The 27572-nt window shown below is 40.9% G+C and overlaps 1 protein-coding gene across 2 annotated transcripts in view; it reads right to left on the bottom strand.

Annotated features, from left to right (window-relative positions):
- Nucleotides 1-27572, bottom strand: part of SENP6 (SUMO specific peptidase 6) — a gene marked incomplete in the record, with an annotated part of 3063818 nt that overhangs the window by 405457 nt on the left and 2630789 nt on the right. For both annotated transcript variants that reach the window (XM_044070093.1, XM_044070102.1), the window contains 1 exon segment: nt 22700-23151. In XM_044070093.1, coding sequence (XP_043926028.1) covers nt 22700-23151 — 452 coding nt within the window.

The raw sequence follows: 27572 nt of genomic DNA, 5'->3' as shown, positions 1-27572 counted from the left end.
GCTAGTATTGATCAGAGATGCCTTCCCATTTAAGGATTTTGCTCTGTCATGTAGTAGCTTTCTCCTCTTGTTGTAGAGTTGGTTTATGGCTGGAGTCCACCAGACCGGGAGCCTGCCTTTGGTGGAAAGGGTCTTGATTTTATTAGGGATTGCTTGATCCATACATTCCTGGAGGTGCTCGTAGAAGGCATTTGTACGGGTTTCAGCGGCGTGGGTTGTGGTTTCCACTGGCTCGGGGGCCTTGAAGGATACCACTCCAGTCTTAAGAAGTGTGAAGTTTGCTTTTGAGAAGTTCTTCACTGTGGTCTTTTGCTGGGGTGGGGGCGGGATGTGGATCTCCAGTGAGATTAATTTATGGTCTGATCTCACCAATGAGGGATATACTTCCGGTGTGGAGCATTTTGTCCCCATGCTTGTGATGATCAGGTCTAGTATATTTTCTCCTCTTGTGGGAATGGTGACTAGTTGTTCCATAGCATTTGAGTTTATGAACTCAAGGAACCTTTGGGCTAGGGTGTTGGGGCTTGAGTAATGTTCCCAGTCTATGTTTGGGTAGTTGAAGTCACCCAATATGATGGTGTTTGGAGAGACATTTATACTCTCCAGTGTCTTCAGGAAGGCTGTGTGGGTTTCCTGAGTTTGAGAAGGTGGTCTGTAGCATGTTACAAACTGTAGGGCAGTTTTACCTATGGTTAATTGCACCTGGATGGTCTCCGATGCGTTGCCACTAACCTGGAGGTGTGGGTATCCTTTATGAATATGGATACCCTCCTTTGTGGTTCGGTCTGGATTTTGGGGCGAACGCATGATATGAGGTATAACCTGATAGTGCTGGGGTGCTCTCAGGAGCCTTGAACCAGGTTTCAGTCACAGCACAAACATCGATGTTCTCCATACTGAGGAGGGCTTCGAGGGTGCATCTTGAGGTTTAGACTTCTGGCATTGAGCAGTATTACCCTTAGTTTTTCTCCATTTTTGTTTTCTAGGGCGGTAGGTTTATCATTTGAGCCTTGCCTAAAAAAGGCACTATGGGGGTGGCAAGAGCCTTTGCCAATATCCGGAAGCCCAGGGGTGACAGGTGCAAGCCGTCCCTTGCGAAGCAGCGTGGCTTGTCAAGCATGTCATCCCAGGCAGACAGACATTGGATCCCCTTAGAATGACACCAGTAATTAATGACACCAGTAATTAATGACACCAGAAAGGGAGAAGGGCTTGGCAGGGAAATGTGAGAGTGAAAAGTGACAAATGGATCCCCACCACAACCAGTGGTCAAAGACGAATGTACTTGAACATCAAGAACAAAGTTAACTTTCTATCACAGTTGTACTATGTTAGCATTATGTTCTGTTGCAGTCATTGCTACTGGAAAGATTTCTACAGCAAGCATGCAGAGGGTGGCTGGTATCAAGGAAAAGAACTCAGGACAGTATGCCCTGCAGGATGGCAGAGGCAAATTTGTCCCCACCTCTGGGTGACATACTTAGCTTATACTATTTTAAGAAAGTGAGCACTGAGGTCTAGAATAGACTGGGTGTTAACCTCCATAAGGAATGCTGTGGTGGCTGGAGTGGCACTAGTGAAATGGAATTTAATGAGTCCTAGGATGGGTTTGCAATAAACAGTAGCAGTAACAAATGCAAAATGCATACCAGTTTGATTGCGAGTGTCTGCTTTCTGACTGGTTTTCCCTCCTTGCTACAGACCTGGGTCACAGAAATCTGGTCAGGTTTTCTAAATACTTTTGTCACATGCAAGTAAAGTCTACGCAGTCTGCAAATATCAAAAGAATGCTAAATTCTCTTGCCTTTGTTCTAAAGGTTTGGATAAAACACACGTATGTGAATGGCTTGAAGGCATAGTTGAGATCCCATGATGGAGAAACTTCCTTTCTTGATAGTCTAACATGCAAACTTCCTTTCAGAATGTGTTTAACTGGAGGCTTAAGAGTATAAAAGGAGGGGCTCCATAGCCAAAGCAAGTCAACATAACATAACAGTGGACCTTTAAGGAACCACACGGAAGGCCAGTCTTGAAAAAGCTTTGTGAGATAATTCATGACTAGTGACACATGCACAGTATTAGGATCAAGACTTTTCTACTTTGCTGGAAATGATTATGCATTTGGTTCCTAACTTCTCTTATATCTAGCATGTTCCCTGAACAAGGGTGACATCGTCCAAACTGCCAGCCTCAGATCCAGGTTACAGTGCAAAAGGGGCCCCTCATTCTGAGTGAAGGCCCACATGCAGAGGCAACACTTTCCACCTATCCCTTGCAGGGCTGTGCAGGAGAGAGACAGTACAGTTGTGTACACTTACCATAAATGTAGATGTTCAAGTGTATTCACTGTTGCAGTCATTACATTTGGGTTATCTGTCTGCAGGTAGCCCTTAGCCGACTGAATACCAGAGTCTTGGAGTCCTGCGTAGGATGCTGTCTCTTCTTCCATGATGTCAGGGTATAAAACATGCAGCCGACGCCATTACATCAGTTTTTCTTGTCCTAGATGTCAGGTGCCCCCACAATGGGAAGCAATTATATGCTATGTTACACCTCCATCAAAACGCAAATACACCAGAAAGCTTAAAGCAAGAAGGATAGGTAGAGCCAAGAGAAGTCAGGGGATTGGAGGGAGGGTAACCAGGACTGCAACAGTGAATACATTCGAACATCTACATTTATGGTAAGTGTACACAACTGTACTATGTTCTTCGTGTTTCACTGTTGCAGTCATTACATTTGGGTTGATTCCCAAAGCTAAGGAAGGGAGGATGAAGTTAGAGAGCATTAGGGCAAGTTATTAAGTCCTGCAAGACTGCAGTGGCAAAACCAGCTCTGGATTTAGAAAAAATAGGCATGTGGTAATGCTTGGTGAAGGTATGTACAGAGCTCCAGGTAGCAGCTTCTATAGGATGTCCCTAGTAGGGACTCCTCTGAGAAAGGCTGTAGAGGTAGATGCATCCCTGGTGGAATGTGGTCTTATCCCCTGTGGGATAGGTTTTCCATGGTGCTTATAGCAGAAATTAATACAATGGGCTATCCATTTAGAAATAGTTTGCTTTGAAATGGCCTTACCCTCTGCCCCTGCAGCAAAGGCAACTAGCAGCTGTTCAGATTTTCTGAGAGGCTTAGTCCTGTCCAAATAAAATCTAAGTTGTCTGTGCACGTCCAAAGAATGCAGTATTAGTTCTCCTTTGCTTTGTGGATTAGGGAAAAAGGTAGGCAAATGAATGGACTGATTTAGGGCCACACTAGACACCACCTTGGGCATAAAGGAAGGATTGGTCCTGAGGGAAACCCTGTCTGCATGGAAGATAATGAAGGACTCCACTGCCATGAGGGCCTGTAAGTCAGACACTCTTCTTGCTGAAGTGATGGCTAGAAGGAAGGCCGTTTTCCAAGAAAGGAATTTCAACTGTGCATCTGCAGCTGGTTCAAATGGAGAGAGAATGAGCTTTTTCAATACAAAGTTAATGTCCCAGGCTGGAGTAGAGGCTCACCTGGGGGGTCTTAAATTTTTGGCCCCTCTGAGGAATTGCTTTAGCAGAGGGTGAGAGAAGAGGGATGGTTCAGTATTACAGTGTGCTGAAATGGCAGAGGCATGAATTTTAATAAATTTCTGTTAAACACTGAAGAATATGCGGTAAGGTGGGCACAGTTGTGCCCATTCCCCGAGTCTGGCTCCAGGAACAGTATCTTTTCCACTTTTCAGCATAGGATTTTCTAGTACTAGGCCTCCTTGCTTCCAGAATGACATCTAGCACCTGCTTACTGAGGGATGCTATTGGAGAGCTCAAGGAATTAGCCAGGCTGCAAGGTTCAAGGTTTGAAGCTGAGGGTGCAGAATCTGGCCCACCTGCTGGGACAGCAAGGAAGGTGTCCGAGGCGGGTGCCATGGTCCCAACAGTGTCATACTGCGCAAGAGTGGGTACCAATGCTGGCGTGGCCAGTCTGGTGCAATCAGTATTGTCCTTGGCTTGTCCTGTTTGATCTTTAGTAGAAACTTCGAGAGGAGAGGCAGAGGGGGAAAGGCACAAACTGAGAGGCTCTCCCAAGTAAAGGACAGGGCATCCACTTTCCAAGCTTGATTGGGGGAAGTCTTTGTTCAGAATTTGTCCAATTGGTGGTTCTGAGGGGAGGCAAACAGGTCTATCTCTGGAGTCCCCCCATTTATTCCTCAATAGGTTGAAAATGTTTGGTTCCAGTTTCCATTCGTGTGGGTCCATGAGATTTCTGCTTAGGTCTGCCAGTGAATTTAGTCTGCCTGGCAGGAATTGAGCTTGTAGGTGCACTTGGTAGCTCAAGGCTGTGTTCTACAGAGCCATGGCTAGGCTGTAAAAAGGGTATGAGTAGGTTCCCCCCTGCTTGTTTATGTACCACATAACTGTGGTGTTGTCTGTCTTTACCAAAAATTGTCTTGGAAGAATGTGGTCTTTGAAGGCTGTCAGGGAATTATGTACAGCTAACATCTCTTTTTGGTTGATATGCAGGTGCACCTGTCTCGGGTTCCATTTACCCTGAATGCACTGCCCTACCAAGTGAGCCCCCATGCATAGTCTGATGCTTCTATTGTTAGGGTTTGGGCAGCAGGGGGTAGAGTGAAGGGGAGCCCCTTATTGTGGTGGCAGGCCCACCAAAAGAACTCTGTCTTTATACAAGGAATGATAGGATTCATTGATTCCAGGTCCTGAGAATGTTGGCACCATAGGCTTTTCAGATACCATTGTAGTTTCCTCATATACAGTCTTGCATATGGAATTAGTAGAATGCAAGAGGCCATGAATCCCAGGGCTTGCAGAATTTTCCTTGCAAATAGTTGGGTCTTTGTGGCCAGCAGTTTGAAGTAGGGTGTCAAATAAACTTGTTTCTCTGGAGTGAGGAAAGTCATCTGGGAAGTTGTGTTCAAGCTTGCTCCCAGGAATACAATCTGTTGGCAGGGTACTAGGTGAGATTTTTTTTCATTTATGGTGTACCCCAGTGAGGTTAGAAGATTCTTTATGAATGCCAGATGTTTTAATAGCAATTCCTGGCTTTCTGCCTGAATCAGACAATTGTCCAAGTATGGGTATATCTGAATATTTCTCTGCCTGCAAAATGCAATGGCTGGAGTTAGACACTTTGTGAATACCCTGGGCGCAGTAGATAAGCCAAAGGGAAGTGCAGAGAACTGATGAAGCATAGGTATTTCCTGCAAGATTCCCTTATTGGAATGTGCAGGTAAGCTTCCTTTAAGTCTAAGGTTGCCAACCAGGCATCTTTACCTAGCATAGGAAGCAGCTGTTGAAGTGTTAGCATTTTGAATTTTGGAATTACCAAAAAGGTGTTTAGAATAGAGGGGTCCAGGATAGGACGCCAGGAGATGTCTTCTCCGGGTACCAGGAAAAGTCTTGAATAAAAACCTTGACCCCTTTCTTCTGCTGGGACAGGTTGAATAGCCCTGATACTTAGAAGAGAGAGAACCTGCTCTTGAGCCTCTCCCCACTGACTTGGGGTAGGTCTGGCCAAACATTTGGGGTTGGTAGGGTGTGGAAATGGAATCTGTATCCTTGGGAAACTATATTTATAACCCATTTGTGCTGGGTAATGAGTTCCCAGTTTTATTTGCGTGCAGGGCAAGCTTTCTTCCTAAGGGAGCAGGCAGTTGAGCAGGGCTTGGAAGGGTTAAGGTTACGTCATTGTGCCATTTTTCCGTGGGGAGGGGGTCTTACTACTTCCTGATTTGGAAGTGGAAGCCCTCCAATGCTTAGGCCTGTGCGTAGCCTGAGACTGTAACCTAGGTGGTCTGCTGTTCCTGGGTTTGACTGAGAAGGCCTGGAAGAGGCTGGAAAGGACCAATTCTTTGAAGGCCAATGCCTACTAATTCTGGGAGGCTGTACTTGTAAGAAATATTTCACAGTTTGCATAGATTTAGCTATTTCATCCATCTTTTTGAGGACGACTTCTGCTTTGCTGCCAAACTGGCGGTCTTGGTTTAAGGGAGCATCCAGTAATTTAGCTTTAACATAATCTGGCAAGATTTGCTCCTTAAGCCAAGCATGCCTTCTAAGTACAGACCCAGTGACAGCAGCCCTGCAAGATGCTTCTAAAGAATCAAAACCAAATTGCAAAGTATGTTTACCAACTTGTTCAGCAGAATGCATTAAATCCTGTAATTCTTTGTGCTCGGCACAGTCAGGAATCAACATCATTTTCTGATTAAGTAGTCCTATAATATGCTGTTGGTACTTTAACATTTGAAACTGGCAATTTAAAGCCCTAATGGCCAAAGTAGTAGAAGTGTATACCTTCTTACCCCATCTGTCCAGGGCTCTATAATCTCTATCAGAAGGGGTAGGATTTCTGGCAGCAGTAGCCTTAATGCCCTTTGGTCCATGGTAAATGGTCTCTGGATCCGCAGTAGGATTCTTGAAGAGAAACTTGTGAGAGTCAGGTACTCTAATACCGTCAGGTTTTCTGGGAGCCGGAGGTAAAGTGTCGGGGCCAGGCTAGATTCCAAGAAAGCATCATCTACAATGTCCAGAACAGGATGGATAGCTAAAGGCCTGTGCTGAGGAAGGAGTAAGAATTCCCTAAGCCTCTTTTTGGAGTCAGCGTAATCCTGGCTTTCCCAGCGGAAATGCTCCCTAAGAGTGTACAAGGTTTCACCAAAAGAAAAATCTTCTGGAGGGGAAGCAGAGGGAATGGAATCCTCTGCATCAGAATCCTCATAGGTAGATAAAGGCAAATCCTGGCAATCAGAAGAAACAGAAATATCAAAATCCTGATCCGAAGAATCAGAAGGAAAATCAGTTCTAGGCCTCAGAGAGGGGATGCTGGCTTCCCCTATTAAAGTAATAAGGTTTTCAGCCATTCTAAGCATTTGTTTTTTAGGCATACGGGCCTGACCATGTGGTTTAGACTTTGGTTTTCTAGGTGTTGGTCGAGTTTTAGGCCTGGACGAAGAAGATGGCGTTGGTTTAAAATGCAAGTCTGTAGGCCTGAATACACCCCTCAGAAGCTGATGCCTGCACAGCGGCTCCGGACCCATCCAAGGTAAAGACATCCGCGGGTTCCACAGTTGAAGCATCTCGCGGCATTATCAGACTGAATGGGTCTCAGCAGAAGCCTGTGAATCAGAAGTAGCGGGTATCAGGGGCTGCGAAAGCACCTCACTGAGTACCGGCGAACTGGCGACTAGCTTAACAGAAGCGTCATCAGCAGTTTTGGACCTATGCGGTCTGTCTCTGTCTTTACCCTTACATTTTTTCGGAATATAGGTAGTCGGATGGGTTACCAAAGCCATTTCTGGATAGTTATACAGAGTACCGAAATAATTAGCTGCAAATACAGACAGACAAATAGTTTGGGGGTTGAACAAGGCACAAAACTGACAGCGAGGGACGTAGTGGTCTGGGCCTAAGCAAGGAATGCAGTACGAATGAAAATCTTTATGAGGTATTTGTTTTCCACAGATAAGACAATTGTTAACTTTTACTGATATTGGTTAAGAGCAATAAAAAAGATCCCCAACAGGGTACTTAGCTTTTTTGAAGACTTCGGCTCTGAAACTTGAAAACGAAAATTTCAGGAGTCGGCCGACTGGCACTTGCGAACTGCTTCTGCTTCGGGAACTGCGCGACAAGAAAGACTGATGTAATGGCATCAGCTGCATGCTTTACACCCCTGATGTCATGGAAGAAGAGACAGCATCCGATGCAGGAACCCAAGAATCTGGTATTCAGGCCGGCTGAGAGCTAACTGCAGGCAGATAACCCAAATGTAATGACTGGAACAGTGAAACACGAAGAACATCCAGTGCTACTTGGGTCAAGAGGGGGCTACAGCAATAGCTCTTGGCCTGTGCTCCTTGAGGTTTAGATCAGGGATATAGGATGACAGGCATAGAGAAATAGGCCTCTCCATCTGAGGGAGAATGCATCTATCTTCTGGGCCCCTGGAGTTGCTGTTCTGCAACAGAAATGTTTTCAGTTGCCTATTCTGAAGTGAGGCAAAAAGGTCTACTTTTGTCACACCCCAAATTCTAATCAGACACAAGAAGGCATTTCAATTTAAACATCCACTCATATGGGTGTATCTGTTACCTGCTCAGCCTATAGATTCAAACAGAGTTACTATATATGCGGTCCAGGAGGCTACTGCAGTTCCTAACCTGATTTCTCAATAATTCCATTGCTTTGTCTAGTTAAGTGACCTGCTCAGAGTCACACAGCAGGCAAATGGAGACTGAAGTTATCAAACCACAGACTACAGGAAGCAGCACATTTCATGGCTTTAATCTTATGCCTTAACTACCAGACTATCAGCAACAATGTTTTCTTGGGAAGGCATACAGGCTGCTACAACAGCCATGCCTGCCTCGCAGATGTCTCCCATGTTTATACTACATCTGCACAGTATGCACGAGTGGGTGTCTCCTTACTTGTTGGTGTGCCACATAACACTGATCTATTCTGTGAGTACTTGGAGCTTTTCTTTCTCCCACATCTGTTTGAAGGGCTCAGTGCCAGGATTAGATATCATTTCCTTCATGTTTGTGTGTTTTGCCTCACATCCAAGGTCTTAAGGGCCCTGCATTTGAATTGCTCCATATGACGTCCACAAGCTAGACTGGAACAATCTTTCATTAGGGTCTGGGTGGACTAAGCTGGTCTGAAGGGCATGCCCATGTTAAGCTGAAGGTGTCCTATACACCAGTGTTTCCAGACACTGACTTTCAGCACAATCTGTTTCTGAAGCATCAGTTAAGCTTTCTTATGTGCAACTGAGATAGTGAAAGTATGATGATACAGGAAGTTATGAAACCCAACACTCTTGAGAAATTTCCTTGTTGATGTTATTCAGGATGTTCTGCAGGAACAGGTCCAACTGTAATTCACAAGGGGTGGTTTACCTGGCAACTTGTGATTCATGGCCAGATTTTTACATAGGGAAAACTTTAAGAAAGCTGTCCAGAAGAATTTATGAACACTGGCTATCAAGAAGAAATATACTGCTAATGCCTTAGCCAAACATTCACTTACATATGCAAATGTCGGAAAACTCCATTTTTTGTGCTTGATTCAGTAAGCATGAATAACTTTGTTACCAGCTACAATTTCCAATTGGAATGCCACGAATCTGGTTGGCAAATAAGGCTCTGCTGACAAACCACCTGATCTCAACGAATCCATAAATATAAAAAGTTTTCTTTTGGCAGAAACGCTGTGAGATGACGTACATTACTAATATTAATATTTTATATTTGAACTTTTTCAAGTCTGAGGTGGTTGATAAATTAAACCATCAGATTACATTTTGTATTTTAAATGCACACTGCGACTTTTCAATGATTGCTAGATACACTGTTTCTAAGAAAATTAGCAAGATCCTGAGTTAGTATCATTGGCCCAACTGAATCATGTGATTACATGACACTATTTTCAAACTCCAGTTTGTACATTTTTTTTTTTTAAACTCTGATAGAGTTCTAGTTAAATAAAAGAATGAAAGCGCTCAGTCAGTAAAAAAAAACTGTGTTGGAGATTGTTTCCTTACTGGCTATTGTGGAACTATTTTAGCATGTCCTTGTTGTTTTTAAATTCTATACCACTTTGGTTATTTTTGAAGTTTTCTTTTGCGGTAAGCCAGCATGTTTGGAAGCCAGTCCCCTCAAAATGGAAATGAAAACTTTTCCACTCAAGTGCCTGAAGAACTTGTTTTGTTCACACAAAGACTCACAGCAGCAGGTTTGGATGTCTGCAGTCTTTTCATAGGTTCATAGATGTGTACTAGGCTAATGGCCTTGTGGCCCTTACAAGCCTAGCCCATAGAAGTGCCCTGGCTTCGTGCCGCCCGACATTAGTTCCCACTGCCTCCATCAAGTAGAGCCACTGGAGTGATCCCCGGGGTGAACTTTTTATTTCCCATCCACTTGTCAAGATTTCTCTTGAAGAGGGCCAGTGAAGAGCTCTGCTTGACATGTATGGGAAGTCTATTCTGGAACATGGGCAGTCTCTGGGTTATGAGCCTGTCCCCTCCAGTATGCTCTGTTGATTGCGGTAATGAGGTTGAAGTCTCGTTCTCTGGAGCAGGTGGTGCGGAGTGATTGGGATTTCTTTAGATGTAGCTTTTCTAACAGAGCTGGGTCAGACATGGCTTTGTAAGTCAAGCGGAGATTGCCTCTTAGTAGACAATATGAGACTGAGAACTGGAGTTTTTTAGTCTGTCCATGTAGGACATGTGTTTAAGGCCTAGGATCCTCTTTATGAAGTACTTTTGTGGCCTTTCCAGTTGTTGCATGTGTCTAGTGAGGTACATGGCAAATGGGCATTATACTCAATGACTGGCCTAATGAGGGAAGAGTAGAGAGATATGATGACCTCTTTCTTCCTGGATGCAAAACCCTTGGTAATGAGATGTGCCACATAGAAGGACTTTCTGACCACAGTGGCAATGTGGTGGTTGAAGGAGAGGTTGCTGTCAACCTGTCTCCCCAGATTTCCATAAATTCTTTTTATCCTACCTTTCCAACTGTGCTCTATGCTATTCTATACCAGTACTCAGTCCCTATCTTCTACAATAAGTTCATTTATTCAGTGATTTATGCCCCTTTTTTTGTTGTCTTATTATCAATGTTACATCATCTGTAAAAGTTTGCACTGATAGGTATCATACCTATCCTCCTAACTTCAGGCCTGTATTAATCACAATTCATCCAACAAATGTGAACAGTTAAATGTGAAGCAGACAACACTACTTTATTCTTTTTTATATTATTTTTCAACATACAAGGCAACCACTAGTCTGAATAATGAGTTTTCAAGCACCATGTACCACTGAACAAATCTGCTAATTTAAAATATTCAAGGTATCCAATGATGCTTTAACATTTATCTAAATCAAACGCTTTAATCATATCTATTCCCATCAATATTTCTCCTTTCTTATTTGTTTCCACGATCTTCTTTACTATCCAAAAACTTAGTAAACTAAACAATTTCCTACTGTGTATACCTCTTCTTGCAGTTCTTCATTTAATGTATTACCACTCAATTTCCAGTCAGTTTCAGGAACACTATAGGTCTTCATATACCCAGATTCTTCTTGCTCCCCTTTCTTTCTCCACAACATTTTTACTACTTCCATAAATAGTTCCTACTTTTTCCTTATTTCTACTTCAAACCACATGGTAAGTCATATAACGACCATTTTTCCAAATTCTGATCAAAGATACATCCAAACACAATTAGCCTGACTGCTTTACTGCTTTCTTTCATTCTTTTCATTTCACTTTTTTATTGATAATAATATTACAGTACCTTTTCCTGCACAACTGTTCTCCCATTCCCAAATTCTCTTTTCCTTCATTGCTGAGAAGTTCTCACTCATTAAAAAGTTCCTCACAGTGGTACTGAACTCTCTTTTTTTACCTGTTGTACACCAGTTTCCTGTACTAAACAGCCATTGTTTTGTTATTACAAACCATTTCTTGAGTACTTCATTTTTTTTCCTTTTCTGGGATTCCACATCATACTCCCACTGTATTCTCCTCATATTTCAGATTTACTTTCTGTACACATATTTACAATTTATTACATTATTCATTGGTTTTCCATTTTTAAATATGAAAGACTGCAACAACCCCTTGACATGGTTCTAGGTCCAATGGTCAAATTACAGTGGATATAAAAAGCTTACACACCCCTGTTAAACTACCAGATTTTTTGTGATATAAAAAAGAGAGACCACAATAAATCATTTCAAACTTTTTCCCACATTTAATGTGACCTATAACCTATACAAGTCAATTGAAAGACAAACAAATCTGTTAGGGGAAAAATATAAAAAAATAAAAAACGTAAACTATGCTGTTTGTATAAAAGTGTGCACACCCTTAAACTAATACTTTGTTGTGTGCTCACACCTCCTTAAACTAATTCACATCTAGTTTTGTTTCAATAGATATCTATCTGCTGTGACACTTCCTCTACGGCCTTCTTTTTCCCATTTAGTCCTCTACTTCACTGCCTGGTCCTTCACCACAGTACTTTCTCAATTCCTTTTAATTATTTGATGCGGCCAATAATGTCCAGCTAAGCCTCATGTCGTACAATGTACTTTACAATTTTCTTGTTTGGTGTTCCCCCATTCCTTAAACTTTGCAAACATTTTCTTTTCATGTGCAATAAGGATGCAGACTTCCTGACCACAACAGTGACAACTTTTAGGTGGCCCAGTGTAATGGACAACCCATTATCTCTTCCAAACCAAAGAGAACTAGGTACATGCATGATGTCTGTCCTCTACATTCAGCAAAATTACTTGCCAGATCCTTGTCCACAAGTCATTTTATCTAGTATTTTTTCTTGGCTCAACATTCTGCAGGGTAACTTTCACCTTCTGTAGCTCTCTCTATTCACACCCAATAACAAAGCTTCAATTTTTGGAGGGTTTTAAGTCTAGGAACAACAATAATGGACTACCTGGGACATCAGTCAACATAGTTTTCAACTTTGAATTGAACAGAGCTGGTGCTATTAACTCCCATGGTAAATCATGTCATTGGTAACAGAAAATCAGCAATACATATACAAGGTACAAACAGTTTACTTGGCAATTTAAAAGTACTGAAAATCCATTCTGGGACACTGCTGTTGGAAGCAGGTGTCATTCAGATGTATTTATCAGAAGCAGTGGTTCAGGTACTAATGATTATGAATGCTGCAAAAGAGACCTTTTCCAACTGGAGAATTTGATTTTAAAGTACAAACAGTGGCAATATGAGATTTTATATTAGGCAAAGTCCACAGGAACTGAGCTAATTCTGTCAGGTTTACGAATATGTAAGTTTCCTAATGGTGTAAGACGAGGAGATCAATTACACTGTGATTTGGTGGAAGTTTTCAATGGCATTGGCATTTCACTGATGAAACTGCTAGTTGAGGACTACAAATCAAAGGCCCGCCAAATGGAAGACAACATTCGCAAATTAGATGAAGCTGTCAAAAGAAACAGTTGCTTTTGATTATTAGGCAGTTTGTATGACAGCAGGGGTAGCTTACTGTTTGAATGGAAGCATTAATACACAAAGAGGTGACACAGGTCAAACAGACACTGCAGAGCTGGAAGTAATTGCCAATGAGGGGTACTGGGAACAGTCTAACCCACAAATTGGTTTCCCGCAGATTCAGGCAATACTCAGCACCCACCCATTCTTCTGCCAGCTCCTTTTTTCCTGAATTACTCCAACAATACAAGGACACCACAGTGACAGAACAGGGGGATGAAACAGAACAGAGGGAAAGGGAGAAACTTCTAGAAAGAAAAGATAATTGGGCATGCAGAAATTTTAAATCTTAGTAACGTGTTTGCACAAACATCATATGTCGCTATTAGAAAATGTTTTTTCTTTTATTCCATCCCAGCCATCCAACATCACTAAGGTCTTGACTGATCTCAAATTGTACATGAGATGTTTTGTGGTAACAGAAAATCAGCAATACATATACAAGGTACAACAGGTGCTGGACTCTGAGGCAGAAGCATGAAGATGGAGGCACTACCCTTTCTACTCTCCCTGCTGGCTATACTCTACCTATCCTGAGGGTCGCTAAAACTGAACAGTACCCACAGACAAGCTCTCATCACTTGGTGCCTTCAATTGTGAAAAAAACCAAGGCACTACCCTTTCTACTCTCCCTGCTGGCTATACTCTACCTATCCTGAGGGTCGCTAAAACTGAACAGTACCCACAGACAAGCTCTCATCACTTGGTGCCTTCAATTGTGAAAAAAACCAAGGCACTACCCTTTCTACTCTCCCTGCTGGCTATACTCTACCTATCCTGAGGGTCGCTAAAACTGAACAGTACCCACAGACAAGCTCTCATCACTTGGTGCCTTCAATTGTGAAAAAAACCAAGGCACTACCCTTTCTACTCTCCCTGCTGGCTATACTCTACCTATCCTGAGGGTCGCTAAAACTGAACAGTACCCACAGACAAGCTCTCATCACTTGGTGCCTTCAATTGTGAAAAAAACCAAGGTTAATCACTTACCAAGAGTCTATCTAAACTAAAATAAGTACTATTATACATGTAGAACCGCTGGTGTACTGGGTTCAAAGAAACGGCAGTAAAATCCATAAAAATTGAACTTAATATTACATCTCCCAAAGATTCTGGAAACAAAAAGAGCTCATAAAACACAGTTAGAGTATATTGTGTTTTGGGTTACTTGCTGTATTAAAATTCTACTTGCCTGTTTTCCACTTGCCCCTAGTCAATTTGGAACTGGAAACAATTTGGAACTGGAAAAACCCCCACCACCTGTTACTCCTCCTCCTACCTGTGACGCAGGTGAGGTTATTTATCTACCCCCAAGTAGCGCCATTTTTAAATCTTTAATTACTCCTGTGTTCCTGAACCTAGTCGCTAGCCCACAAACCAGGGTATGTAAATGTTTTTTGACTATTTGTACTACTATGATACAATCTTGAATTGACTTTGTTTGCGACAATACATGGTGTTAAAATTTGTCTACAAATCACTATATATCTGTTGCATCTATACGCTGGGACTTAGTTTTCAAAGCGTAGAGGGCTGCTAATTCTAAGCGTTAGCACGCTTACCTAAACAGTAATCACTAAAAGAGTTACCGCGAACTGAAGTCTGCTGGCTTTACTCTTAATATTTGCTGGTTAAACATACTTGTGGTTATTTAGCGGTTAGCGCTTTGTATTTCTAACAAATTCCTAGTTTCCTGGGCTCTACATATGTTTAGTGTTAGCGTGTAGCACAACAACCAAGTGCGTAGCACTAGTATCAGCCACAGGGCTGTAGTGAGGGAGGATTAGACTACGCAGTAACTGTTTACACTCTAAGAGTGGATGAATGACTATACTTAGATTTCAACTTATAGATAACGTACTTGAGTATTGCTAACGCTGTGTTTTAAACATTGAACTTTACCCAATAATTATGATTTTTCATTGCATACTACTTGCCATTTGAACTGCAAATGTAAAGGGAATGATGTAAACCCTGTCTATGTATCTGCGTTTTCCTTACAGGCACTACCCTTTCTACTCTCCCTGCTGGCTATACTCTACCTATCCTGAGGGTCGCTAAAACTGAACAGTACCCACAGACAAGCTCTCATCACTTGGTGCCTTCAATTGTGAAAAAAACCAAGGTTAATCACTTACCAAGAGTCTATCTAAACTAAAATAAGTACTATTATACATGTAGAACCGCTGGTGTACTGGGTTCAAAGAAACGGCAGTAAAATCCATAAAAATTGAACTTAATATTACATCTCCCAAAGATTCTGGAAACAAAAAGAGCTCATAAAACACAGTTAGAGTATATTGTGTTTTGGGTTACTTGCTGTATTAAAATTCTACTTGCCTGTTTTCCACTTGCCCCTAGTCAATTTGGAACTGGAAAAACCCCGCTGCGCTCGGGCTCGCTCTGCGCCCCGCCCTGCCCCCAAATCCCACCCGCCCCCAGTAGTCCTACATTTATAGCTAGGTAGCCATGCCCCTCTTTCTTCCTTAGCCAACCAAATTTCTCTTCACTGTTACCCCCCACCCCCTTTTAAACACCAAAACCTTCCTCCCCTTCAAACGTTAAAAAGCAAAGGCTCCTACTTTCCTCCTACAGCAATGCACCCCAGCTCAAAGATAACAAAATCCGCCCTACAGGTAAAAAGAAGGACAACACTAAAAATTATATCCTTTTTACTACCAGTAATTACCATACTCTACCTTATAACCAAATATGAAGATCAGCCCTACTCAGGTTTCCATTACCCCAGATATCAAACTAATGCTCCCCTACCCCTGTGTAGTATCAATCACATAACCCAACAGCTACACAGCAAAACCGCTAATCCTATTTACTACTACCCTTATAAACCAGACCAAACATGCCCCAAGTCTAAACAAGGTCAGAAATTGTTGCAGAAACTTATGAGGCTGGTGAAATATCTCAGAAAAAACATCACTAAAGATGGAGATGTCCACCCGAACCCTGGCCCCACAGCAAAAATCAACTCTAATAGCCCACCAAGATATACTAACTCCCTCCAAATCTGCCACTTAAACATCAGAAGCATCAACAATAAAATACACAACCTGCATGCTCTATTAGCTACCCACCTCCCAGATATTATGTGTTTAACAGAAACTTGGCTAAAACCAGGGACCAATGACAATGAGATCATACCACCGGGCTATAATATACATAGAGCTGACCGCATAAAAAAAAAGGGTGGTATTGCAGTGCTCTACAAAAGCAATCTAAATGTCATTTTAACCCTACTCAACCACCCCAAATCTCTAATGCTGAGATACTTGCTCTAAAACTACAGCTAAATAGAAAAAAAAGTATTAATCTAATTGTAATGTATATCCCCCCTGGGAAAAACTCTGACACATTGGAGAGCATTCTAAACTGGCTATCCAATAACTACCCACAGGAAACTATAATCCTGGGCGATATCAACATTGACTGGTACCTATGCTCCTCAGAGACTAACCCTACCCATATAAATCTTCATGGATTCTCTCAGACCATCACTTCTGCTACCAGAATTGGGAACTCTAACCAAAAAGAGAGTATCCTAGACTGGATCCTTATAAACAGCCAACCCCAAATGTATATGTCTGGGACCCTCCCAAATGAACTCAGCGATCACCTTATAACATACATAAGGAAAAATAAAACAGGTAGTCCTACACCTCCCACGTATAAGTCAATTCGAAATAAGAAACATTTTGACCTCTCAAAGTTTAAAATGGAACTTAGATCCTGTAACTGGGCAACTCTTAAGTATCTCCCCCTAGAAGAGGCAGTTTCTAAGTTTAATACCACTTTCCTAACCATACTTAATACTCATGCCCCAAAAAGACTAATCAAAACTAAAACAAATATTACACCTTGGCTTACAAAAGACTCTAAATCTAAAATAAAACTCAGAAACAAATCCTGGGAAAAATGGCGTACAACCAAATCACCCCTAGACCGCATTAAATTCCAGCAGCAAAGAAATATGACAAAACAGCCATATTAATGGACAAAAGAAACTACTACTGCCAACTTCAAAATAAACACCAAAACAACCCTCAAAAATTTTGGGCAGGTTTAAATAACCTTCTCCATCCTGGGAAATCCTCCACTCCTACCCCAGAAATATTATCAGATAAAAACCCCGAAGAAGTAGCCAATACCTTTAACACTTTCTTTACGGACACTATCCAAGCCTTAGCTAACCAACTATCCACCACAGCCTCCACTGTTACAGAACTCACTCCAAAAACTCTTCACACTTTCCACCTACAACCAGTCTCCACTTCCTCCATTAGATCCTTACTTCAAAAGCTTAAACCAAGCACCCTCTCCGCAGACCTTCTGCCAGCTGAATACTTACAACTAGCTGCAGATGACATAGCTTACCCCATCTCTATACTTATTAATCGTACCATTTCCGAATCTACAATTCCCTCAATATGGAAAATATCATACGTAATCCCACTCCATAAAGGTGGCTCAACCACTGAATTATCAAACTACCGGCCTATAGCCATAATGTCACCACTAGCCAAAATCATGGAAAAATGTCTACACAAACAACTCCTTCACTATCTTACCCAGAACAATCTCCTCACCAACTCTCAACATGGCTTTAGACCCAATCACAGCACTACTACGGCCCTCCTCTCTTTTACTGATATAATAAACCATAACCGAATAACAAAAATATATCTTCAGCACTCTTTCTGGACCTATCAAAGGCCTTTGACATGGTTAACCACCGACTACTCCATGATACCCTAAGAAATCTCCACCTGGATAACCTAACACTAGATTGGTTTCAGGCCTATCTCTCTGGTAGGAAGCAAGCAGTACTTTGGCAAAATAAGCTCTCCAACCTCCTTCCAAACACCATTGGAGTTCCTTAGGGTCCATACTGGGTCCACTTCTCTTTTCAGTCTTTATTAATGACCTCCATAAAGTCATCCCTGAGGCCACCTGTATTCAATATGCCGATGATTCGACATTAATATGTTCTGACAAATCCCTTGACAAACTTCTATCTAAAACCCAAAGCTGTTTTACAGCAATAGAAAAGTGGCTATCTGGACGGCAGCTAATTCTGAATCCAAAGAAAACCAAATTATTACTCTTCCATCCAACCCAAAACTCCCTAACACTTCCTTTACCATACCAATCAATAATGGGACCATTATCTCCCCAGACTCCCACGAAACTATTAGGAGTGACCATTGATAATAAACTCAAATTCGACATCCACATTAATCAAACCATTAAGACCGTTAACAAGAAACTGGGGTCACTATATAGAATCAAATCCTTTCTAACACCAATTGCAAAAGTAACCCTTGCTCGCTGCATTTACTCTCTACCCTTCTATACTCTCCATTGTTTACCAACCTTAATAAATCAGACCTAAATAAACTATCATGCTCCTACAATCACATAGCCAGATTTGCAACTGGTAAACCATACAGAACTCATCATTGTATTAACCTAAAATACCTCGGCTGGTTAGAACTCCCAAACCTTCTCCAGCTAAACCAACTCATTGAGGCATTCAAAATACTCAAACACCCTGAAAAGTCCCCAGCACTGGAGAATTTAATCATACCATACACCAATCTAAACAGCCTTCGGTCCTCGTGTAGGACACTCATTCAAACAGTCAAATCCTGTAACTCTGGAGGAGATGCTCTATTTGCCAATTCCATTGGTAAGATATGGAACTCCCTTCCACCCATTATTACCACCATTACCTCCCTACCCCACTTCAAAAAAAGTCTTACCCACCATTTCCAGTCTCACTGGCTTTGCCAATGCTCATATCCAGATTAACTTCTTCCTATTAGCCTACTTCTTTTTCTCATCTATCAAGCAATCTCCTTCTGTTGTACTCTCCTGATCTTCTCTCTTACCCCCTTAATGATTCTTTCAATCTTCTCTACTCTACCTAACACTATTTCTCACTCCTTTGAAAACTTGACTATCTAGTATAAGTAAAATTACACTTTTGTCTGTGTCTATCTGTTTCACAATTATGTCTTGTCTATGACTGCTATCCAGCAAAAAACATTTTTTTTTTTATTATTAATTACATATATGATATGCCCTTATCCTCTAACTTTGTTGGTTATTACAATAATGTATTAATATGTATCTATTTTATCCTGTTTGTAATTTACTCTAAATGTGGAGCTTTTCTCCCCGGGCCTCCGCTGAAAATGGACATATATCCAGTCGGATTCTCCCGGTCAACAAATGTAAAATAAAAAAATAAATAAAAATAAAATATTGCACATCATCCCCCAATTCAGCCAGAAAATTGACACACAAGGAGAAGCACATATAACCTTTCTCTTTACACCACCATACAGATTTTCCTTGATATATGTGAGGCGGACCTTAGAAGAAAGTTGGGTAAAAAATTAAAAGTGCACAACATAACTTCTGATGAAAGACAAGCTTTAAGGGAACTTTCCTCCAACAAAGAAATACGTGTGATGACAGCTGATAAAGGGGGGTATGATTGTGCTAATGAACCACAAGGATTACAATCTGGCTATTAATAGTCTTTTGGCTGATGAAAGAAACGAGGAAAAATGCTGGAAGAGATTAACAGGAGCTTTGTGCATGTTGATATGATCCATTTTGATTTGCTGTGTGAAGGGAATTACAACTACAAAATGTATACATTTTTGAGAATTGATCAGCCCAAAATGGCTAGGAACTTCGGAATTCCAAATATCCACAAAGACAGGGTTCATCCACCCTTCAGACCAGTAGTTGACACAAACGACTACAAAACAGAAGCCATTTCAGTTTTTTTAGATCTACTCAATCCAGTAGTTCAAAAATCAGAATTTTATCTTAAAGACTCATGCCACTTACTGGAATTAAGTGAAATCACCAATTTCGATGACAGATGTGTTTTCACATCCTTTGATGTAGTGTCTTTGTACACTTGTATCCAGCAGGAAACAGGAATTGAATTTGTAAGATGTTACAAGTAAATTTTCAGAATTTGACAACATGATTAACACATTGTGCATCTTTATTAGAGCCTGTCCTAGAAAATAACTTTTTTACATTTCAAGGTAAATACTACAAATTTCTGGAGTGGCCATGAGTTCCAGACTGGCCCAGGTTTTTGCAAATTTGGTCATGGCCTGGTGCGAGCAGGTACACTTAAAATTCCACATTCCTTTTGAGAAGTTGGTTTTCTATAGGAGATTTACTGACGACCTCATTTTGGTTTGGAGAGGAACTGAAGGGGAATTGCATCAACTGGTGGATTTCATCAATTACAGCACTTCATTTCTAAAATTCACGTTGAGTGGCTATAGAAAAACGATCACCTATTTGGACATCACAGTTTCCTTGGAAGAAGGTGCCACTGAGTTTGCAAGTAAAGTTTTCAGAAAAGAAACCTTTGTGAATCAATACCTGCATAAAAAATTCTACACCTACCAAATCAATAAGGAAACTGTGTACGACGAGGAACTTGAATTTTTAAAAGCACTTTTCCTGCAGAAAGGCTATGACGTAAACTGGTTAATGATCATCATCATGAAGGTACACTCACTAAGATCGAATTAAGTGAAACCTATTCTGAGGAAACATCAGTCAACAGCAGATTTGGGTAGGGGACAGCTAGTCACTACCCTTAATTCGGTAGAGAAGTACAGAAGAGCTTTCCCACTTCCAATTTCTAATGGTATGTTTGTGATCAGGGAAATTTTCAAAGAGAACTGAAAGGTCATCTTGGGAAACATGGACTATGCAAGATCTTAGGTGGAAGTCCTGTGTTCATTTACTAAAGAAGTCGAAATGTGAAATCCTTACTGGAAACTGAGCGTAAGGGACGAAATGTTACGCAGAATTACTTTGGCATATACAAGTGCGGCAAGTGTAAGCAGTGCCGATTTATATCAAACACTTTGAATGTACACATGAGGGCACTGAACTTTCACTTTTGGGCTAGAGCCAGGTACAACTGCAATTCACAAGTTGCGATTTACTTGGCAACCTCTGATTCATGCCCAGGTTTTTATGTAGCAAAAACTGTACGAAAACTGACCAGAAGAATTTATGAACATTGTCTATCAAGAAGAAAGATACTGCTAATACCCTAGCCAAACATTGACTTACATGTGCAAATTTCAGAAAATTCCATTTTTTTTGCTTGACCCAGTAAGCCCAAATGACTTTGTTGGCAACTACAATGTCCAACTGGAATGCCGTGAGTCTAACTGGCAAATAAGGCATTGTGCTGACAAACCACCTGGTCTCAACGAATCCATAAACATTAAATATTTTATTTTGGCACAAAGGCTGTGAGATGACATTAATGCTATCATAGGAGTACTAATATTTCAATATTCAAAGTTTTTCAAGTCTATCTGAAATCAATGATAAATTAAACCATCAGATTACATTTTGTTTTTTAAATACACAGTGTGTCTTTTTAATGATTGCTAGATACACTCTCTAAGAAAATTAGCAAAATCCTGAGTTAGTATCATTGGTTGGATTGAATTGTGATCACAACACCAATTTTAAACTCAAGTTTGTACATGGTTTTAACTCTGATGAAGTTCTACTTAAATAAAAGAATGAAAGTAGTCAGTTAAAAACCTGTGTTGGAGACTCTTTCCTTACTGTCTATTATGGAATTATTTTAGCAGTTTCTTGTTGTTTTTAAATTCTACACTGCTTTGGTTACTTTTGAAGTTTCAGAATGACTCAAGTTTCAGAGTAGCTCCCATAAGTATAACTCAAGTACATATTGTCAAAGATGACCAATTGGACCCCTCTTGATCCCAACCAGCTCTGCCACGAGGTCAAATGACTCAAATGAATGACATGTTGGGGGAGAAAAACCTGAAAAAAAAAAAGATCTGAGAGAGCTGCTATAAATACGTAACGGGCAGGAATTTCACCTCTGAACAGCAGAACCTGCCAGGCTTGAATCTCATGAGGAACAGAAGGGCAGCTGTGCTTACATCTAGTGGCCAAAAGCCTTTCAAGTCATGATATGAGAAATGCTTATACATGCACATCAGCAGTTTCTGATACAAATGTTATCTTGGGGTTTCCTGTTTTTATAATGTTCCTGAACATAAACACATTGCTCAATTAAAAAACACCCTCTGAAATACATCAACATTTTCATGTGAGCAACATTATTAAACTACTTGCTTGTGCTTTTTGCTATAAGAAAGGAATAAAAATGCACTGGATAAATAATGATATAAAACATTCCTTTTAGTGCAAGCCAAGAAACAAGAGCCGAATAATTGGCCACTGTGAGTTTTGTGAAGAATGAACACTTTCATGGAAACGAGGAAGACAACTGCATAAACAATATGAAAAAATGACATTTTAAAATCATCTTGCTGTCATTAGTCTTGACAGTAGACTTCATCCCAATTAAATGCGGTAGATAGAGCACAAAACCATTTTTAGTCTCTTTACAAAACTGTGATATGACCACCCATCGAGTATGCTACATGCAGTTAGATTTCGCTTTACAGTCTCCACTTTAATAAAGAATAAACAATCATAATAATAATAAAACTCAGAAATTAGTAAGTGAAAATAAATCTACCTTGCATGCCACGGTTGATCAACTTCCTGTTCAGGACAACAAAAAAGGACACCTACCCTTTGGTGTAACTATAGCTGTTGACCTGTTGTCCTGCATGCCATTTTCATATTTAGTCCTATTTTCAGTCTTCTGGCCTGCAGACTGTGGGCTGCCAACATTACAATCCACTGGTGAAACTCTGCTTGCTGGGGACCTTCCAGTAAAATTTTTACTGCTAGGTAAACGCATGTCCTCCTGTTCACTCTCAGCACTTGAGTCAACAAATAACAAGTTTGATGCTTTGCTGTATGTTTTCTGTGAAGTCTTTACCACAGACCTCAGTGGAGAGGTCTGCAATAAATTGTCTACTTTGCTGGGTAAAGCCAACCTACATTCCTGTTCTGTGGTCGTTGTGGAGACAGTAGTGCTGCTTTGTTGTTGAGCTCCATTTTCTTGATAAAGAGGGTTTGGTACAAATGTTGGACTATCAAATCCCGAGAAACAGATCACAGCCAAAAACCAATGTGCACTAAAAAAAATAGACAGTCAATTACTTTGCATGGTTCAAAAAATGTAAACACAAACAAGGATGACTTGTGCAGTTAACTAACCTAAAGCCACAACAGATTTAATATGATTTCTCTCTGTATAATTTAGAAAAACTTATTTTTATGGCATGGAAGGCAGCACTACAGTACTACTTAAATTTCATAATTTAACTATTTTTCAGGATACTCGTTGAAAACTAACTAAAAGCATGTCAACATTACTGGCAAAAAAGTACAGTTATGTAAAATCTTACCATAACAGCAGATGTCCTCTTCACTGTTGCAGTATTCTTCACTGTAGGAGTCTCCTGCCAAGGACAGCCCAATGTCCAGCCAGTATACCAAGGCCTATAGAAACTGTATGCTCCGTACATCACATGTATGCTTCCTGTTCAGGACGTAGGACATAAAGGTGACGTACAAATGCAGTTACCCAGAACTGAATTGACCCAGTAGAGAACATTGTGTCAGTAGAGAACAGTCTCCATAGGATAAGGAGGCTATGCACAACCAGGAAGAGAAAATGTAGATGGGAAAAGGAAGACCTTCAGGCCAGCAGGGAAATCAAAACAAAGCCCAAAAGAAAAAAAAAAGAGAGATGGGTGGAAGGGGGCTAATACTGCAACACTGAAGAAAAGGAAATCTACTGTTATGGCAAGATTTTACACAACTGTACTATGTCCTTCTGTACCACTGCTGCAGTATTCTTCACAGTAGGAGTACAAAAGCTCAAAAAAAAAAAAAAAAGGACCGGGAGGTGGAAGGCTGGGAAAAGCCCTCAACAAAACCCTGCAGAATGGCTCTAGCAAAACATGCTCTGGGTCCAGAAACCATATCTATTTTATACTTTAAAAAGGTATGCACTGAAAACCATGTAGCAGCTTCAAGGATGGGATTAGTGTCCAACCCCTTGAAGAAAGTACTAGATGAGGCAACAGTCCTAATGGTGTGATCTCTAACAGAAGTGGACAAGACTTCTGCCATGAAAAGAACAAAAGAAAATGGTCTTAGATATCCAGATGGTTTTCTTAGAAACAGTGAAACCTACTGTCTTGAGATGAAAAGAAACAATAAGCTGATCAGACTTTCAAATGGCCTTAGCTTTAACAAAATATTGCCTGAATTGTCTCTGCAGATCCAAAGTATATAGAACCCTGTCCTAGCAGACTGAGGACAGTGATAAAGGAAGTTGCACTGTTTAATTCAAAGACATCTCATTAACCACCTCAGACATAAAAGGATTAGTGCAAAGGGACACCCTGTCCCTGCAAAGAAAACAAAAAAGGGGGGATGGCCATAAGGGCCTGAAGCTCAGACACCCTCCATGCAGAGGTAAAAGCAAGCAATAAGACAGTCTCCCAGGTACAATGGTATAAGAAGCTGAACCTGCAGGCTCAAAAGCAGCCTGGGTCAATTTTGCAAAATAAGAAACAAACTGCTCGCACTAACATATCAAGAAAAACATTTAGTGTCATGCAAAGCTTTAAGATAGCAAGTACCCCTCCTCAGTGCTAACATAAACTCTGAGTAACACAGTTTAAATAATACATAACTAACCCACACAGCCAATTAAAACTGATCAAACATTAATATATAAACAAACAGTAAACATAATTTTAAAATGTCATTTTAAAATAGCATGTTTCATCCTAAGTACAGGTTTGATCGACACTGTGATTCAAACCAGGTGGACAATCAGCCTGCAGTTCTAAAGTCCATTTATATTACTTATTTTCCAACTTACTGTTCACGTCACCCATTCTAATTGATTTGTTTATATTATCCTGAAATTAAATTCATGTGAAAGATCAGTCTCAAAAACATGTTTAGCTTAAGAATTACTCATAATCCATCTCCTAATGTCAGAATGGTGTTCGATGATTCTATCTTTCAAACGTCGTACTGATTTCCCAATATAAAAGCTTGGACATTTTCTACAAGTAGCAATATATATAATATGACTAGTACTACAAGTAGCAAAACATTTAAAGGAAAAAACAGTGTTAGTTAAAGGATGTACAAAATCAGTACTTTTCTCAACAGAACGACAGCAACAACAATATGGATGACTACCATACATAGTAATCTTACTACATCTTACATTTCAACCTACATACTCCCAATAAGAAATAATTTCTAGATGTTATCATCAACTATGATGGGTCTAATATACAAACCTCAGTTTTTAAGAAGGATGTGCATAAAAATAAATACTTGCACAGAAAAATTATGCACCCCTCACATGTTCAAAGGCATTGCAAAAGCACAAATGACACGTTAGTAGACTCAACATCCAAAACAACTCACATGGAATGTTATGATGAGTACATAACTTCTTTATGTGTAGTTGTCTTATCTTATCTTCATTCTGTACTGATGGGGCAGTGTCCCTAGCACCATTTTGCTTGGGTGGCTCAAGGGAAAATATTCCTTAGAACAGTGGACTCAAAAGAGACCCCGTCCCTGGAGGCCAAATCGACTTTGTAATGAGTGATAAAAGTATGCGGCCTTGCCCACATTGCTGCTGTACAAATAGTATCTATAGGTAACTTTGCACAGAAAGCTTGAGAAGTTGAAACTGCTGTGGTAGAATGAACCCTTATTTTGCTTGGCAGCTGCTTGTCTGCTGATTGATAAATAAATGAGATAACAATCTGATAACCATTTGGATAAAGAAGTTTTTGTTACTGCAGCACGTTTTTTCAAAAAGCTGGTCAGACTTGAACTCTTGTTCTGTGTAAACAGAAATGTAGCTGTGCATGAACATCAAACTGGTGTAGCAAATACTCTACTTTATTGCCATACTGGGAAAAACACAGGGAGTTCTATGGATTGATTTAGACTGAATTCTGAACACACTTTTGGTAAGGGTTTGTGCATAATGAGATCCTGTCATTGTAGGATAACATGTACAGAGGTTTGACTGACAAGGCATGTAACTCTGAAATTCTCCTAGCTGACGTGATTGCTACTAGGAAAATAGTTTTCCAAGGCAAAATTTAGATTCCATAGTGGAAGGGGTGATTTTATGGGTGGTCATAAATTTGTACCTCTCAGAAAAGCTTTTGATAGTCTGTGGACATAATATTTGGTCCTTCATTCCCAAAGTGAAAATTAGAGATTGCTGCTAATTTGACTCGAATGGTTGCTGCAGCTATTCTCTCATTAAAAAGCTTAGCCAAAAATTCTAGAATGGATGACAAAGGTGTTGAATATGGATCAACGTGATCCTGTGAAGCCCAGATTGAAAATCTTTTCAATTTGCTGAGGTATAGTCTTCTCGTAGACATCTTATGAGAAGAAATTAGAATGTGTTGGACTTCAGGGGCAAACTTGTGTAGCCTGGCTATGTTTGGAACTGGAGCAGCCATGATGTCAACTTGAGGGAGTGAAGAGATGGCTGGAGGGCCCCCGACGAATGGGTCAGATCATCTGTCACTGGGTCCAAAATCCAAGGCTCCTCCTGAAGATGAGGCCTCAAAAGAAGGGGAACCAGATTTGATGAGGCCAGTAAGGGGCTATCAGAATTAAGGTCCTTCCCAAAGTGCTGGCTTTCTGAAGAACTTTGGGTTTTAGAGGAAAGGCGTATAGGAGACCTGGGGGGGGGGGGGGGCAATCATGCACAAGTGCATCCCTTGGGGATTCCCCCAATAGGGGAATTAGGGCAAAAAAGCTGTCGCATTGTGTGTTCATGGAAGTGGCAAAACAATTGCAGCAAGGCTGGCTCCATCTGTGAAAAATCATTTCCGCTACTTCTTTCTTTAGGGACCACTTGTGTGGCATCAAAATTGCTCTGCTGAGTTTGTCCGCTATAACGCCAGATTTCCCTGGGATGTGTGTTGCTACCAGAAAGTGCTGGGAAGACGTTGCCCACTGCCATACTCAGGGCCTCTCAACAAAGGGGATAAGATCTGGTTCCTCCTTGCTTATGTACCATACCACTGACATGTCTGTCTGTATTACAACTGTACCTATCGGAAGAGAGCCTTGGAATGCTTGCAATGCCATCAGCACCACTCTCATCTGTAGTACATTGATGTGCAAATGAGCCTCGTGGACCTGCCAAGTTCCTTGGGCTGTTGTTCCCTGATAATGCCCCCCCCCCACACACTATCTGGGAAGCGTCCAAGGCTACCGGAAAAGGGGGAATAAAAGATCGACCTGCGTTACTTGATCAGAGTGGAGCCATCAACAAAGGTTTCTCTTGCAAGATTCTGTTAGTGTTATCTAATGTGACATAGGAAGCTCTTGCATGGACCCCTGAGTGAATGGAAGCCACTGAAGGATTCTCATATGTAGCCTTGCCAGAAGGAAAACATTTATTGCTGCTGCCATTGTCCCCAGTACTTTTAGGACTGTCCTTGCTTGAACCTTGGATTTGAAGAGGAGGTTCCAAATTTGA

Source organism: Protopterus annectens, chromosome 1.part0, assembly GCF_019279795.1.
Source record: "Protopterus annectens isolate FY-2018-M chromosome 1.part0, PAN1.0, whole genome shotgun sequence".
Classification (NCBI taxonomy): domain Eukaryota; kingdom Metazoa; phylum Chordata; order Ceratodontiformes; family Protopteridae; genus Protopterus; species Protopterus annectens.
This window is presented reverse-complemented; position numbering and strand designations above follow the sequence as displayed.